This window comes from Pongo abelii, chromosome 9 (genome assembly GCF_028885655.2).
Source record: "Pongo abelii isolate AG06213 chromosome 9, NHGRI_mPonAbe1-v2.0_pri, whole genome shotgun sequence".
NCBI lineage: Eukaryota > Metazoa > Chordata > Mammalia > Primates > Hominidae > Pongo > Pongo abelii.
Genome location: NC_071994.2, coordinates 77,808,638 through 77,824,913, shown reverse-complemented (window position 1 = coordinate 77,824,913; position 16,276 = coordinate 77,808,638). Strand labels below are relative to the sequence as shown.

The 16,276-nt window shown below is 50.8% G+C and overlaps 1 protein-coding gene and 1 long non-coding RNA gene across 2 annotated transcripts in view; one reads left to right on the top strand and one right to left on the bottom strand.

Annotated features, from left to right (window-relative positions):
- DGAT2 (diacylglycerol O-acyltransferase 2) overlaps positions 1-4,579 on the bottom strand; it is a 32,579-nt gene extending 28,000 nt beyond the window's left edge. Inside the window, exon 1 of the mRNA XM_002822257.5 lies at positions 4,097-4,579. Within this exon, the coding sequence (XP_002822303.2) occupies positions 4,097-4,217 (121 nt within the window). The 5' untranslated portion in view covers positions 4,218-4,579. The remainder of the gene's footprint in view (positions 1-4,096) is intronic.
- On the top strand, positions 4,488-14,048 carry LOC129048720 (uncharacterized). The gene is made up of 3 exons (XR_008511298.1): positions 4,488-4,715; positions 8,209-8,406; positions 13,872-14,048. It is a non-coding gene; the product is annotated as an uncharacterized LOC129048720 (long non-coding RNA).
- Positions 14,049-16,276: the final 2,228 nt, after the last annotated feature.

The following is a 16,276-nucleotide window of genomic DNA, read 5'->3' as shown; positions in this document are numbered from 1 at the left end:
TTACAGGTACAGAGGAGGCCCAAGGAAGGCTCAAGGAATCACACTGAAGCTAAAAGCAGGGCTTCCTCCAAGAGGAATGGGGCAGTCCCATTAATGATTCCTTCATTTAACAGATACTTACTAAGTACCTATTACCAGTGCCAGGCACTGTGCTAGATGTCACAGCACTGAGAAAGACAGACAAGGTTCCTGTTTCCAAGGGACTGATATTCTTTTTCTCTTTCTGTTTGTTCTTTTTGTTTTGAGATGGAGTCTCGCTCTGTCACCCAGGCTGGAGTGCAGTAGCACAATCTTGGCTCACTGTAACCTCCTCCTCCCAGGTTCAAGCGACTCTCCTGCCTCAGCCTCCCAAGTAGCTGGGATTATAGTCACGCACCACCACACCTGGCTAATTTTTTTATTTTTAGTAGAGACGGGGGTTTTACCATGTCGGCCAGGCTGGTCTCGAACTCCTGACCTCAAGTGATCCTCCCGCTTTGGCCTCCCAAAGTGCTGGGATTACAGGCAAAAGCCATGGCACGCAGCCGGCCAAGGGACTGATATTCTTATGGGGGAGACAATTGCTTAAACAGATAAGCACACATGAAAATTTAGGTAGTGATAAAGGCTATAAAAATAAAAGAAGATGTGGTGATTGGGGGTGGCTCTCTAGATAGGGTGGCCAGGGAAGACCTCTGAGAGGAGATTGACTGTTCTGAAGCCAGCCATGCAAAGACCTGGGCAGAAAGGCAGCATATGCAAAGGCCCTGAGGTAAGACTGAATTGGGAGTAATGCTACTGGAACAGGAAGACCACAATGTGTCTGCAGCATGGTGGATGACATGCTAGGAGAGGAAGTTGTGATGGCAGTGGAGGCTGTTCACCTGGGGCTTACTTCATAGGCCAGGAGGAAGAGTTTGGAAAGTCTGAAGTGTGACTGACTGTGGGTAGGGGGCAACTGGCATTCACCTGGCAGCCAAAGCTCTGGGGGATCTTAGTGTCTCTAATCCACTAGGGCAGGCTCGGGGAGCTTCCTCAAAAAGTTTGAGAAGGGATAAGCTGCCACCTGCATCATGGAGACAACCTTCACTCATTCAGCAAACCACTGGGCACCCACAATGCACAGAGTCCTGCACTCAGCCCTTCACGGCCTTGCAACCCTTCTCTTGGCTTAAGGAGTCAGGCCACAGACTTGGGAGATGGATCTGGGTTCTAGCCTGGCTTTGATAACCCTGGGAAAGTCCCTTATTTCTGGAGACCCCAGTGATCCCATCTGTAACGAGGGTTGGGCCCGATCCAGCACTAATTTTTACAACTCAAGTACTTGCTGTTGAATTTGAGGGCGGGAGGGTGGAGGTGGGGCAGGATTTCAACACTGGCCATTGAGTCACCAAGCCTGTTAATACAACATTACTCTTGGCCCTCCTTTCTCAGCCTAGATGAGCCCTTGGTGACGCAGCCCCAAAGTGGCCTCTATTCAGCAGGGGAAGTGATGTAGGTGAGGGGGGAAGCCACACGGAATTGGAGAGGGAAGCATGAGAGTAATGTTCTCATTCTGACTTAGGACTAGGTTAGGTGACTGTCAACCCTCAGTTCCCAGTTACCCCCAACAATCTAGCCACTTAGTTTCAAGCAGATCCACAGTGATGTGGAACTCCATCCTCACCCACCCCAGCCTGTTGCAGTCCTCAACAGCTGTCAGAAAGGACTCCTCTGCTACATCAAAACTTGCACCCATCATCCCACTCCTGTTCCTGGCCTCACTCTTTGGAGCCACACACAACAAATCAGCTCAGAATTTTACTGGGACCACCAACATCTCATGCTAGGTCCTGTGCTGAACCCTGAGGACACAGGCAGGTGTCAGAGGGCTCTTCTGAACGAAGAGCCCCCAATCCAAAGGCAAGGATAAAGAATAGGATATATATCCCTCCTGTCCTGATGAACTCTGCAAACTCCACGTCTGGCACAGGACAGCCCTCCAAAGATTAGGAAATATCAACACAGACTCCTGCTTCCCCCAGCATGCACCCACCTACCCATACTCCCACAGCTGGCCTTTTTTCTTGGCCAAGAAACCAGATGCCAAGGTATCTATTTCAATCTCTCACCCATCACAGGACTTCCCTTCACAGAATCCATGGTCTCTACTTGAATACCGTCACTGACAGGCTGTTCACCAGCTCACAACAGTGGACCTTATCCACAGAGGCAAACTAGGCCACTGGGGAGTATCTTCAAGGACCAAGGATCTAGAAGGCAGGTCTAATGGAGATGCCCAGATAACAAAATGTGCTTCAGTGCCCTCCCCTACTCCACCCAATCTTTCATCAAAGTAGATCCCAGAAAGCTGAACTGACTGGTTTGCATTTCATACCAGCCCTTCCTACATTCCATGATGTAAATCCTTGCACCCAGTTTAAAAAAAAAAATGTTTTCAAGATCTGATAATAACATGGGGAAATGTTCCTGACATGATATTAAGTGGCTTGGTTAAAACCATTCGCTAGAGTACAAGTTCTCCTAAGGAACAAACTCTAAGTCAAAAACATGACAGCCAGGGTCACTGGCTCCTGGAAGACACAGCTCCCAGCTGTGGATGGCAGAGCCGAGGGAATGGGGTCTCCAGGAAGCACTACCACAGAGAACATCCCTATCCCACTGCCCAGCGCAAAAACATTTTTAACAGCATGAACAAGGGCAAGTCCCTTCATCCATTGATGTCCCTAAGGACATCAAAGGACACAGGGAACAGAAAAGGACTCAAGTGAGAGAAGGGGCTGTCAGAGGCTACTGGCTGGATGCATGGGGCAAGCTCAAGCTGCTCGCCCCCGAGACAGGGCAGCAGCTGGGTTCCACTTCAAGGGCTACGAGCAGCACTCACACCAAGAGGGGAAGATAACCACAGCGATAATCACACAAGAAGCAATGCCAATGCCTAGGTCACAGTTAAAGTGTGGCACAGCTGCAGGGTGGGTTATTGCAACCACTAGGACATTGTAACTGATTCTGATTAACAGAAGGGAAACCTCGATGTTACATTAAGGGAGAGAAAACAAGATTCAAAACTATATCTACAGCATGTCCTCAACTGTATCCATGCAATGTGTATAAAGAAAATGATCAAGAGATATACTAAAATGCTAATAGGAAGCTATCTTTGGATAGTCGATTTACCAGAATTTTTTTTCATTTGTCTATATTTTCAAAAATTCCATAATTAGCAAGCTTTATTTTTATAACAAAGGTGGGCGGTGTAGGCGACTGTTAGTTACTAAAGAAAAATCCATGTCAGAGAGGCTCAGCAAGCAGAACACAGACTTAGAGGGAGAGGGGCTTCATGCAAGACACACACGCAGACCAGGACAGTTGTGATGACTTCCCAGTGTCTACTGGATTTGTACCTGAATCCAGGGGTCAAGGCATCAGCTAAGGAAAACTTAGGCACGCTTCCTCCCACTTCAGTTTCTCCAGCTCTAGGTAAGGGAGGTGGGGGTTGGAAGAGCTGCTCTTCCTCGTTTGGGAAAAGCTGCGGGGGGTGGGGGGCGGGGGTTGATTTCAACTCTGCGCGATTCACTGAGGACCTCAGTTCTACCTTGGAGGACGTGCAGGGTACTCTCCGCTGCCTTCTAAGCATGCCAGGCTCAGAGTTGCTGCTATGTGGGCTCCAGAGCCTGGGCGAGAGGATGGATGTGGGACAGAGGACAGGGCAGACACACCTGTTCCAGTCGGGCATGTTCCCCGTCTGGTGGCTGTCTCAGGAGACTGCAAAACCCATACAATCCTGCCCCATCCAGTCTATCACTGCCAAAGCTCGCTCCACCTGGTGAAGGGAGAGGGGAGGGAACTGCCAGGGGTCACCAGCCGCAGTGGGGGCTGGGGAGGAGTTCTTGAATATCCCTAATAACTAAGAATGGTGGGTGGTACCGCTCCCACCTCACGGATGAGGGAAACAAGCCCGGGGGGCGGGTGGAAAGCGATGTAACAGAGGTCGCAAAAATTGATGAGTGCCAGAGTGGAGAATGAACGTGCACTCATCAGCACCCACCAGCCTGCCACAGGGCCCTTTCCAGAAAATCTTCTCGCAGGTCCATAACCCCTGCGCGGTGGCACTCACCCCATCTCCCAGACCCCTCGCGCGACAGCGCAGGTCCTCCGTGAGAGCGCTGGCTCCGGTCAGCCTCGGCCTGACGCTCGCCGCGCAGTACCCCGGAGTAGGCGGCTATGAGGGTCTTCATGGCTGAAGCCTGCCCAGTCACGGCCCCGCGGGAAGCCGCTTCACCCCGCGCCCCTGGCCCATGCCCCGGCCCCCGGGGCCAGGGCTTCGCGCAGAGCACAGGGGTCCCGAGACGGCGTCGAGGCTGGGCGGCTAGGACACTTGGAGCTGCGGCCGGCGGCCAGTGGTGGCGCGAGAGGAACAGCCTAGACTCCAGCAGAGCCGGCAGCCGCGGCGCTAGCGTCCCGGAGCGCAGCACTTTATCACCTCACAACGGGGCAGGCGCCGACGCGGCGGGCGGGGCGGGCCGTTCCAAGCCGCCGCCTGCGCCACTTGCTTGTGGGGGAACCGCACCTGAGGCTCTGCTCGGCGCGGGCCCGGGGCTGGCCAGCAGCTTGCTCCGCGCGGATCCGGGGAGTGCGTGAGAGGAGAGCAGCTCTGAGCCCTGCTTCCAAGGGGCGCTCTCGGTTATTCTCCTCGCTCCCTCAGTCCGACCCCGGGCGCTCCCCCGCGGAGATTGGTACGGCCCGGCGGCCAGTACCCGGGCGGGGAAAACCAAGCACGTGCAGTGCAGGCAGAGGGCGTGCAGAGGGTCGGGCCTTTACTCTTTAGGCGGGGCTGTTTTTTGGCAGCAAAGATGCGAAGGTCCCGCTTTTGATCACTGGTATCAGGATTAGTTAGGTTAGGGCTGGGTATCTCAACCACCCAAACTGCTTCTGGCTTTCCATCTCTTTATTAAAAAACCTCACAGAGCACCTATACCCTACTGGGTGCTGGGGACCCAGCCAGATCAGCCCAGGTTCTGCCCTTGGGATGCTCACGCTGGGGGGCAGCAGAGACAGCCGCACACAGTCACTGGTGACAACGGCCAGGACAAGCGAGAAACCAGGGGGCTATGGAACCACAGAGTAGAGAAGACTCTGCCCTGGGCTGGGGGAGTGGGGGCGCTGGTGCACTTCCCAGAGAGGTTGGTGCACAGCAGGTTTGGAATCAGATAGACTAGGAGTCCAGTTCTTGCCCTGCCTCTCTTGAGCCTCAGTTTCCATATCTGTAAAATGGGAATAATAATTATTATTTTTGTGAGGTACTTTGAGAAGTAAATGAGATAAGGTACAAAAAGAGCCTAGGTAGTGTCTGGCACATAGAAAGCATTCCAGAATGGTTTGCCCCTTAATGAATAGGAATTTTGCAGATGGAGGGTGTGAGGGCAAAGCAGAAAGATAGGCATAAAGTGTTAGAAAAGCCAGCATGTTTGGGGCAGGGCTGGGGGCCCTGGAGTGGCTGGAGCCCAGGCAACTGTGGAAAATGAGGCTGAAGTGAGGGGCACGGGTGCTTGAACTGAGAGAAGCTTGGGAGTGCCACTCTTGAGATATTGGGGGGGAGCCGGGTCTTGGGAGAGCTTTAGTAGGGCAATGACTGGTCAGGTGGATTTTAAGTGTCCTTAGCCATGGTATGGGAAATGGACAGGAGAGGCTGTAGGTCAGGAGGGCAGTGGGGAGGCTGTGGGGGCGGGGGATCCATGTGAGAGAGGATGAGCCTCAAGGCATGGCAGTGGTAGAGGGAATGGAGGGAAGGCCTGATCTAGGGAAGAGCATAGGAAGCGAGATCCACCAGCATGTGGTGGAGCGACTTGTTGGATGGGAGGCTCGGAACCAGTGGGGACAACAAGCATGTCAGTGATAAGACAGATTTCTTAGGCATAGCTGAAGCAAGCTAGCTGTGGGGTCACAGCATAAGAGGAGAGGAATTCCCTGCCTTTGTGGTCTTTATCATGTTCTCACGGGGAGAGGAGAATGACAGAAGTTACAGGCACAGGGCAGCAGGTAATAGATGCCTCTGGTGCAACCTAGAGATGCTTCCATTTGTTCAGCCCTCTCAAGGCCACAGGGGTAAATCTCTCAACCATGTCCCTGGGCCCCAAGGCCCGAATTGGCCAAGAGTAGAAAGAAAAGCATTCCAGGCAGAGCTCCCAGCATGTGGTGAGGCCATGAGGCTGGAAAGATCTTAGTGCCTTTTAGGAAACTGAGGGTAGGCTAGTGGCATGCCACATGTGGGGGATGGGGGGAGACACGGGGACTGGTATGTGCAAAGGCTGGGAGGTAGAAACAGGTGTGGTTTATTTTTGGGCAAAGAGGAGTGAAGCCAGGAGGATACTGAAGGTGCCAGTAAATCCTGGCATCCTCTCCTCAGAGAGGGTGCTCTTGGAGGCAAGACTCCTGCTGGCCTGGAAGATCCTAGGTCAGTCTGTGGCTTGTGCCTGCTCCAGAAGGGTCTGCTGTGGAGGAGGCCTGGGCTGGAACTCATGGCCCACCCACTCACCTTGGGCAAGTCAGTATCGCTATCTTGTCTAGGTTTCTGTTTCTGCATTATGAAATGGAGGTGACAGTTTCTGTTTTGCTGACTTCACTTGAGTATTTGAGGATAAAGTGAAATCACAGCATGTAAAAGAGTGTTATCACTGTGCTGTAATGTAAGAGATCATTGTCTTAAATGGCAAGATTTGGGGTTACCAAGGCCTATTTGAAACATTCAGATCCCAAGTTCATCTACTTCAGCACATTTTTGCTATGCACCTTCTCTGGGCCCCACCCTGGTTAGGACACAGAGAGTAATTGGACTTAGTCCCTGGCTTCAAGGAGACCCCATCAAGAGATGGTGTCCTAAAGCCAATGATCCCAAGACAGCCAGCCTGTGGCACAGGGTAACATGGAAGGCTATGCCAAGTTTGGCCTTTCCCCCTGTGCTGTCACTGTCTGCCTGCCTCTCCACGGGGACAGGCGTTTCCCAAGGGCAGGAGCCTCATCACTCTATGTCCCAGTGTGGGCCTAGCTCAGCATAGACGCTTAGTCCAAGGTGGATTGCCCCCTGAAAAAGTATAGTAGAGTCATAGAGGAAGTGGAGGGAATGGTAAATTGGGAAGGTCAAGAAGAAGTGATATTGCTGCGGACGTAAGATGAGAAGTCTGATTCTGTGAGGCGGGGGAAAGGGGAAAGGTGTCAGGCAGAGGGTACAGCATGGACAAAGTCCTGGAGGTGGGAACCCTGTGAGCACCCTGGTGTGGCTGAAAGAAAGATACAGGCAGAAGAGGGGTAGGAAATGAGGCTGGAGAGGTTGACAGGGCCCAGATCTGAATGGCCTTGTGGGTCCTGCCAGGAAGCTTGGACTTTATCCTGTGAGGGGATGGACCAAAGGAGGGGTGTGAGCAGAGATGCACCTTGATTGGATTGGTGGGTTAGAAAGATAAGCTGGGGCCCGGCGCGGTGGCTCATGCCTATAATCCCAGCACTTTGGGAGGCCGAGGCGGGCGGATCACGAGGTCAGTAGATCGAGACCATCCTGGCTAACACGGTGAAACCCCCTCTCTGCTAAAAATACAAAAATTAGCCAGGCATGGTGGCGGGTGCCTGTAGTCCCAGCTACTTGGGAGGCTGAGGCAGGAGAATGGTGTGAACCCAGGAGGCGGAGCTTGCAGTGAGCCAAAATTGTGCCACTGCACTCCAGCCTGGTAGCCTGGGCAAGAAAGCAAGACTCAAAAAAAAAAAAAAAGGAAGATAAGCTGGGTTGGTGGTGTGGAGGTGGGTGCTTGGGGAATAGGGCCATAAAATCTGGTCCCCAGCTTGGGCCCTTCCCATGTGGGAACATCTGTGAGAGGATGCAGAGGTGAGTCCAAGGGCTGAGAGGCACAATTGCTTACTTCTGTGCCATCTCACAGAGCAAGCAGCCCCTGGCATCCCAACTTCTAGAACACTCCTTTCCCTTGGCCTCCAGCCACGATGCCCATGGGTACTACTTAAACAGCTTGGTCCAAATGGGATTTGGAAGGAAAACCAGACCCAAACTTAGAGTAGCCCGAAAAGGAAGTTTCATGGCAGCTTCCTGTGTCCTGGGACTGTTTTTCCCTGTGTGAGGTGGGGCAAGGGGGGCTCACACCAGACTCTGACTTCTCCTGGCCCCCTCCCATGCTTCTTGACATTCCTAGACTCCTATAATGACCAGCCCTGACCTTTCTGCAGGTGTGTGAGAAGAACAGCTGTGAGAATGTGTTCTAGGACCTGGTTACCTTTCCTTCATCATCTCTCAACCCATGGGTATATTGGGAAAATCAGAGATTGGTCAAGTCATACCTCCAAGAAGGGCTTGACCAGGGTGGACTTTGTGGTCCCACCAAGAAGCTTGGACTTCATCCTGTTGGGGGATGGACCAAAGGAGAGGTATGAGCAGAGAGGCATCCACAAGGATGGCTCATCCTTCACCCACTTCAATCACCAGTGTTGTACTGCCATTGGGGATTACACATGCAGCTTTGTAGCTTGTGAGGGGTTTGACGCATGCACCTCTGAGATATGCTTCAGTGATAGCAGTCTTAGCTCCTCCATTGCACACATGAGGAGGGTAAGTGGCCAGCCTATAAGGCAGAGAGGACACTTGCCCTAAGAAAGGCACAGGTAGAAAGACAGAAACAAACGTGTACCAAGCTCCCTGCTCTGTGCTAGGCCCTGGCTTGTGTGAGCTTGCCCAGTCCTCACAGCCACCACACAAGGGGTGATCACCCCCACCCCTTTGCACATGGGGTGCAGGGAAGTAAAGTGACTTGTCCTGGATCACACAGGGAGTAAGTAGTAAAGCTGAGATTCACACCAAGTCTTCTGGAGCCTCAAACCTGTATGCTTTTCCTGCCTCCCAAGGCTGGGAGAGGGAGCACCTGTAACAGCAGAACTACTGGACGAAAGCAAATTCCCATCCATTGCCTCCACAGCCCTGGGAGGTTAGTCCCATTTTGCAGTTGGCAAAATGAAAGCTCAGGGAATCCTATAGCTTGCCAGATGGGGTTGGGATGTAATCAGTTCTCATGCCACAAAGCTAGGGCCCATTGGGGTTAAACTCCTTTCAGTGCTCAACTCACTTGGAGAGTGGGCGGGCAGGGTTCTGGCAAGCAGAGGCAGCCTGGCATGGCCCTCTAGCCTAGAAACTCACCCGCCTCCTTACTCACAGGAATTTGCCAGCCAGAGCAGCTGTGTGGCATGGCTGCACTCCTCTTGGAAATCTGTGCCTCCCATGTCCAAGCCCCCTACTGTCCCTCTTCCTGGTGACTTCCCCACATGCTGCTGCTGCTTGGTGGTCAGGGGCCTGATGGTATATAGTCTTGGGTGGCAGGCTACAGAGTCTGGACTTTATTCTCAGGGCAATGGGGAGCCATAGAGGTTTTTAGCAGGAGTTTTATGCTTTAGAAAGATCATTGTCCAGGCAAGAACATCTTTAACTGTCATCTCCATGGCATCCTTCCTAACTACCTCTGCCTTATATTAGTCAGTATCCCTATGGGAAACAGCCCACCCAAACTGGGTAATTTGAGGACAGTTTAATACAAAGACTGTTTGCAAACACATAAGCAGGCTATAGAGAAAACTCAAGGGATGGTGCAGTAGCCCAGGACTAGTCACCTCATAGGGGGTCTGGCCTGAAGGACTAAGAGGAGGACACTGCAGGTGCAATGGGGGCTGAGTGGAGAGGCTGCCACATGGAAGCTGTGGCCTTTGCTGAAGGGGCACAGACAACCCACAGGGACCTGGGTTGTCTCCAACCCAGGTCCTTGTCTTCTGCCAGAACTTTTTTTTTCTTTTTGAGACGGAGTCTTGCTCTGTTGCCCAGGCTGGAGTACAGTGGCACGATCTCAGCTCACTGCAACCTCCACCTCCTGGGTTCAAGTGATTCTCCTGCCTCAGTCTCCTGAGTAGCTGGGACTACAGGCGCATACCATCATGCCTGGCTAATTTTTGTAATTTTAGTAGAGATGGATTTTCCCCATGTTGGCCAGGTTGGTCTTGAACTCCTGACCTCAGGTGTTCCACCCACCTCGGCCTCCCAAAGTGCTGGGATTACAGGCACCACCGCACCTGGCCTGCCAGAACTTCTAATTGCCCAGAGGGTAAGGCAGCCTACAGATGCCACACAGAATATCTAAGGAGAGTGCAGGTGGAGAAAGGTGAAGAGTGGGGCTGGGCATAATGGAAGGTGGACGGCGTGTGGCCCTACAATGACCCTCCCCACCTCTGTGCTAGCATCAGACTTCCAGCTTCCCTCTTTCAGAGCACCTGAAACTCTTAATGTTTTTACAGCTGATTCTTCCTGGAGAGGCTCCTTGAGGGCCAAGTAGAATCAGAGTCCTCTCTGTGTCCCAGGGCCCAACACTGGGCCTGGCCTACAGGAGGGACCTGGGTGATATTGGATGGAAGGGAGGGAGGCAGGTGAGAGGAAGGAGAGAGATAATGATGACACAGCCTGAACTGAAGGGGTGGTAAGGTAAAAGAGAAGCAAGGGTGGTTTTGAGAGATGCTGAAGCTTTAGAGTCTCTAGGACTTGATGGCATGGATGTAGGGCTGAAAGGAAGGAAGGGGGTGATTGAAGATGGCTCCAGGTTTCAAACCAGAACCCAAGAGCACAGACCTCCCAGCTCTAAGGTCAGGCCTTAGCAGAGCTTGGTAATGACCTTTGGCCTCTCTTGTGTGACAGGTCTGGATGACAGTAGAGGACTAGGGCAGGACTGAGACCCTTGGGAGCAGCCCCAGGCTTGTTTTAGAAAGTTCTGTTGCAATGTGTACAGACAGCTCCCCTTGCATCATTCTGCCCGCTTGTTTCTTACTCAACTCTCTCAAGGCCTTTTCCCTGCAGGAATTGGGGGGTGGGGTGAGGGTGGGGGAGGGGATATTACACAGAGAGCTCTCAGTACATTCATTTCTCATCTGCCCTTCTATCTGGCCGACCTTTCTTGAGACCCCGCCATCCTTGTGCTGGGTGCTGTGGGTACAGTTCTTGCTCCTCAGGGGCATTCTGGGGGAAGAAACAGACACCTAAAATGACAATTATTATTCAGCAGTAGTTTCTAGCTTTTTAAAAGCAGTGAAACCATTTCTTTTTTCTTTTTTTTTTTTTTTTTTTTTGAGACGGAGTCTCGCTCTGTCGCCCAGGCTGGAGTGCAGTGGCGCAATCTCGGCTCACTGCAAGCTCCACCTCCCGGGTTCATGCCATTCTCCCGCCTCAGCCTTCCAAGTAGCTGGGACTACAGGCGCCCGCCACCACACCCACCTAATTTTTTTTTGTATTTTTAAGAGATGGGGTTTCGCCACGTTAGCCAAGATGGTCTCAAGCTCCTGACCTCGTGATCCGCCCATCTCAACCTCCCAAAGTGCTGGGATTACAGGCATGAGCCACCGCGCCTGGCTGAAATCATTTCGTCAAATACAACCTTGAAAGCCCAAGAAGTGACAGGGATGACAGGCTGCTGGGGTGGTCCCACAGTTCCTCAGGGTTTGTCTCTCACTTGCCCAGCCCACACACCCTGTCTCCAGGGCTCTGTGGAACACAGTTTGAAACTCCTGCTGCACAGAATAGCAAGTGCGGGGCCGGAGGATGCACTGAAGATGGGCATTCAGGCGGATGCCCCCTGCACACTGTGGAAAGGCACCCTGCTGGGCTGGCACCTGGTCAGACCCATCTTCCTGAGCAAGGACACTGGACAGATTTGTTGGTGGATCATTTTTATATGAATACATATTCCTAGACAAGGCACTTCTCCTGGTCCATCCACCCAGACCCTGACTTGGCCCCAGACTGAATAAGCCCCCATCTTGCCACATGTTAATGTTGCTTATTGTGTTTGAGCCTCAGTTTCCCTGTGCTCCATCCAAATGGGAATAAGTATCTTCTTCCTAGGGTTGTTGTAAAGACTAAAATAATAAATGTAAAGTGCCATATGGGCACAGTGGCTCATGCCTGTAATCTCAGTACTTTGGGAGGCTGAGGCATGAGGATCAATTGAGCCCGGGAGTTGAAGACCAGCCTGGGCAACACAGACAGACCCCATCTCTACCAAAAAAAAAAAAATTACCTAGGCATGGTGGCATGTGTCTGTAGTCCCAGCTACCTAGGAGGCCAAGGTGGGGGGAGGGGAAGATTGCTTGAGTCCAGGAGTTAAAGGCCGCAGTGAGCTATGATCGTGTCACTGCACTGCAGCCTGGGCAGCAGAGCAACACCCTGTCTCTAAGTGAATGAATGAATGAATGTAAAATGCCCAGGACAGGGCCTGGCATATAGTACTTGACAAATTGTTACCAGTAGAAGTATTATGATTGAAAATAAGGATTAGGGGACAGGTTTGCCTGGAGCTCTGACACCTTCTCCAAAGGGCTTTGAACAAACATAAAGGGAGGGAGAAGAGTAAAATGCCTGAGAAGGCAGTGGAACTGGAGGACACTAGAAATGACAAAGAACCAGGCATCTTAGCATAGGAGATGACCACAATTCACAAAGGAAAATGCGGTATGAGCAAGGGTCCTGGAAGGAGCAGAGGCTCAGTAATAGTAGCCTTAGTCAGAGGAAACTGGAAATGTTGCACGCTTGACTCAGCATGTCTTTCCTAAGCAAAGGTCCCTGTGGCAGGCCCTGGGCTGCCCAGTGCAGAGATGTGTAAGACCCAACACTGCTCTCAGGGAACCTGCAATCCAGGGAGGATTGAGCACTTTTGAGCATGGACAACAGTAATACAGGGAGGAAGTTAGAGATGTCAGTAAAAGAGGGTTCTGGGGGAATCAGGAACACTTTGTGGAGAAGGAGTGGGCAATGAACTGCGTCATATCTACCTAAATAAACCACTGTGCTATACTATGTTGTGGCAGTTTTCAAACATTAGCAGAGGGCTGGTTAAAATATAGCTTTCTGGGTTCCACCCCCAGAGTTTCTGATTCAGTAGGTTCTGGAGTGAGGCTGAGAATGTGCATTTCTAACAAGTTCCCAGGACATGCTGATACTGCTAGTTTGAAGCTGCTGAACTGCTTTGCAGTGAGACTACAGTGGAGCATGGGACTGCTCTGCTGTGTTAAATTGCTCCAACTGCATCTCAGAGAACCTGCAGATTATGGAATCTGTAATCTCTAGGAAATGCTGTTCAGCTGGAGAAGCACTGGGAGACTGGAGGTGGGCTAGTGCCATTCCGATTTTTCCAAAAGGAGAAACAACAGTTTTCATGAACTATAACAGGCAATATAACAGGTGTTAAACTTCAGTGAGTATTTACTGTCTGCCAGTTGCTATTCTAGGTTCCTTACATGGGTGGATTTAGTTAAGCCTCACAACAACCCTTTGGAGTAGATACTATATGAGTCCATTTTTCAGATGGAGAAATTGAGACAAAAAGAGGTTAAAAAAAATCGCCGAAGGTCACACAGCTTAGGAAGTGGCAGAGCCAGGATTTAAGCTGAGATGGTCTGGCTCCAGAGACCATGCTCTATAATAGCTGCAAAATCCTGGCCATATTCTGAGGTCAGTTGTATAAACTGCATTCTATAAAGGATGCTCTGTGGCCCTCAAGAGAAAAAACAAACAAACAAAAAAAAAAAACAAAACCCCGAGTTATCAGGAGCTACGATTGAGTCACCGAGGAGGGGTGGTATCCATGTATCAGTTTTCTTTCCAATGGCCTCTCTAGATTCCCAAACTGGCCTAGGACTAGGTCTATGGTATCAGCAGAGTCCTGAGCAGGGAGGTGACCAGCAGGCCAGTGTGGGCCCTGCTAGGGAGGAGGAGCTGCCTCGGGTAGGAGTTCATTCTAGAGTGAAGTTTCCTGGTCACTCCAGGCTCCACCTCAGCCTGGCCTTATGGATTTTTTTTTTTTTTTAATAAGTGACCTGAACAAGGATGCTGACATGAGGCATACAGGAAACACAAAGAAAGGCGGAAAAGCAAATATTTTGGATGAGATAACTGGGATTAAAGTACCCTGAAAGCCTGTAGAAGAATGCGAATCTGCAGGATGGTGTTGATGAGGAAGAACTATAAAGTCAGGCTTTGACTGAATGTCTCTCAGCCTTTTTCTTTGGTAACTTTGGCCTCCCCCAGGCTGCTGGGTATGCTGGGTCATGAAACTGAATAGGGTTGGGTTTTTTTTTTAGGCTGACCCTCTGAGAAAGATTGCTTGTGCTCATGGACACATATAAAAACATTCACACTGATACCTCCATGCCCAACAACCAGGAAACAGTTCTCTCCCTCTCTCTTCTGCCTTGGGCCATGCCACCTTGCATAGACAGCTGTACTGCCCTCTTCACTGGTCCCCTGTCTCCAGATTCCCAGAATGAGTTTTGGAACACAGAACCCAACCACTGTTTCTCGTGGCTCCCCATAGCTCTTAGGATGAGGCCCCAGCTCCTTAACTTGGTATTCAAGGCCTCACATCATCCTGCTCCTGCCACTCTCTCCAGCCGCCTCCACTCCTCTCCCACCGCGGTGCTCTGATGTGGGTCCAGCTCCCTAGGCCCATCAGGTCACTTGCCGTGCCCCTGAACGTGCTTTTCCACCTCTGGGTCCCTGCCCACACTGTGCTCTTGAACTCAAGCCCTTCCCCAAGCTCCCCCTTTTTCACACCCTGTCCATCTGTCCTGTCTTGATGCATCTTCCTCCAAGAAGCCTTCTTTACAACCACACATACCCATTTTTAAAACTTTCACTTAAACTTTAACACTTCTGCTGCTTGCTGCACAAAAACAAACAAACAAACAAAAACTTTAACACTGGGGTTTGGGCTGGAAATTTGGGAGTAGAGTCCTTCCCGGCTAGAAGTTCACAGCTTGGAGAAGCCACATTTTGGAGAAGCAAACAGTTTGTTTTATATATATACGTATATTTGAGATGGAGTCTTGCTCTGTCGCCCAGGCTGGAGAGCAGTGGTGCAGTCTCGATTTACTGCAACCTCTGCCTCCTGGGTTCAAGTGATTCTCATGTCTCAGCCTCCCAAGTAGCCGGGACACCTGGCAATTTTTTCTTTTTTTCTGTATTTTTAGTATAGATGGGGTTTCACCATGTTGGCCAAGCTGGTCTCGAACTCTTGACCTCAAGTTATCTGCCCACCTCGGCCTCCCAGAATGCTGGGATTACAGGCGTGAGCCACCTCCAATAATGTATCTGTCTACATTCCTCCCTCTCCACCTGACTGTAGGCAGGGACAAAGCTGATTCTGAGCAGATCTGGCACAAGGCAGTCACCAGAAAACACTATTGGGTTCTTCAAGGGTAAAGACTGGATCTTATCCGTCTTGTTGCACATTCCTGCCTCTGCAATCATGTGCACTCTGGGAACTTGGAAAATACATTTTGGCATCCAGTATTAAATCTCATGGTACCTAGAATGACTGTTGTCATTCATTCATCCATTTATTCATTCACTCATTCATTTAACACAATTATTATATACATGCTCTTTGCCTTGCAAGACCTGTGTAGGTATTAGCGATACAATGGTGAGAAGAAAACAGACCCAGTCCCTGGCTTCCTGGAGCTTCTGAAGTTCAAGGTCAAACTGAGAGGAGGGAGTAATCTGCATTGGAGTTGGGAAGAGACCAGAGACTGATAGGAATTTAGCCCTGAACTTGTTCATAACAGTATACATGCATCTTGTTATTTAACCTCTACAGCAATCTTGGAGGTGTGAGTTCACAACATTAAAATATAAATGAGTAAACTGAGGCTTAGAGAAGTGGTAGCTAGTTAGAGGAAGAGCAGAGACTTGAATCTTGGTTATTTCGATATCAAAGCCCTTGCTTGTTCTTATTCTATTTACCTGGGCCTGAATGGAAGAAGGGGTGGAGTGGTGGGGTGATGAGGAGAGAGAGAGAGATAGAGAGAGAGCCCTGTGTCAGATGGTGTCCAACGTGGCTTGGACAGAAAAGAAAAGCCTAAATGTGGGGGTTTTCCAACACTGCCATTGGGCAATCTCCAGAATTAAGTCCATGGCCACCATTTCTTGTGTACCTGATGTTGAGAAACAGGCTCAGACCTGAGATAAACTTGAGATTTTGAACCCGGTCAGTTAGCACAGTGTGGCCTCTGCCAGGCTAACCCCATCCACTTAGGGCTGAAGGCTTGATCCCCACAGCAGTTTGAACACTGTGTAGACCTTCCCTTCATGGCTGCCCCGAGCCTCACAACTAGACCAGTCACAGATGTGGAAGAAATGACTTGGCCATTTCTGAGGGCCTCCATTAGGTCATTTCATAAGATATCAAATACATTAGCATAAAGTTGTTCATAATAG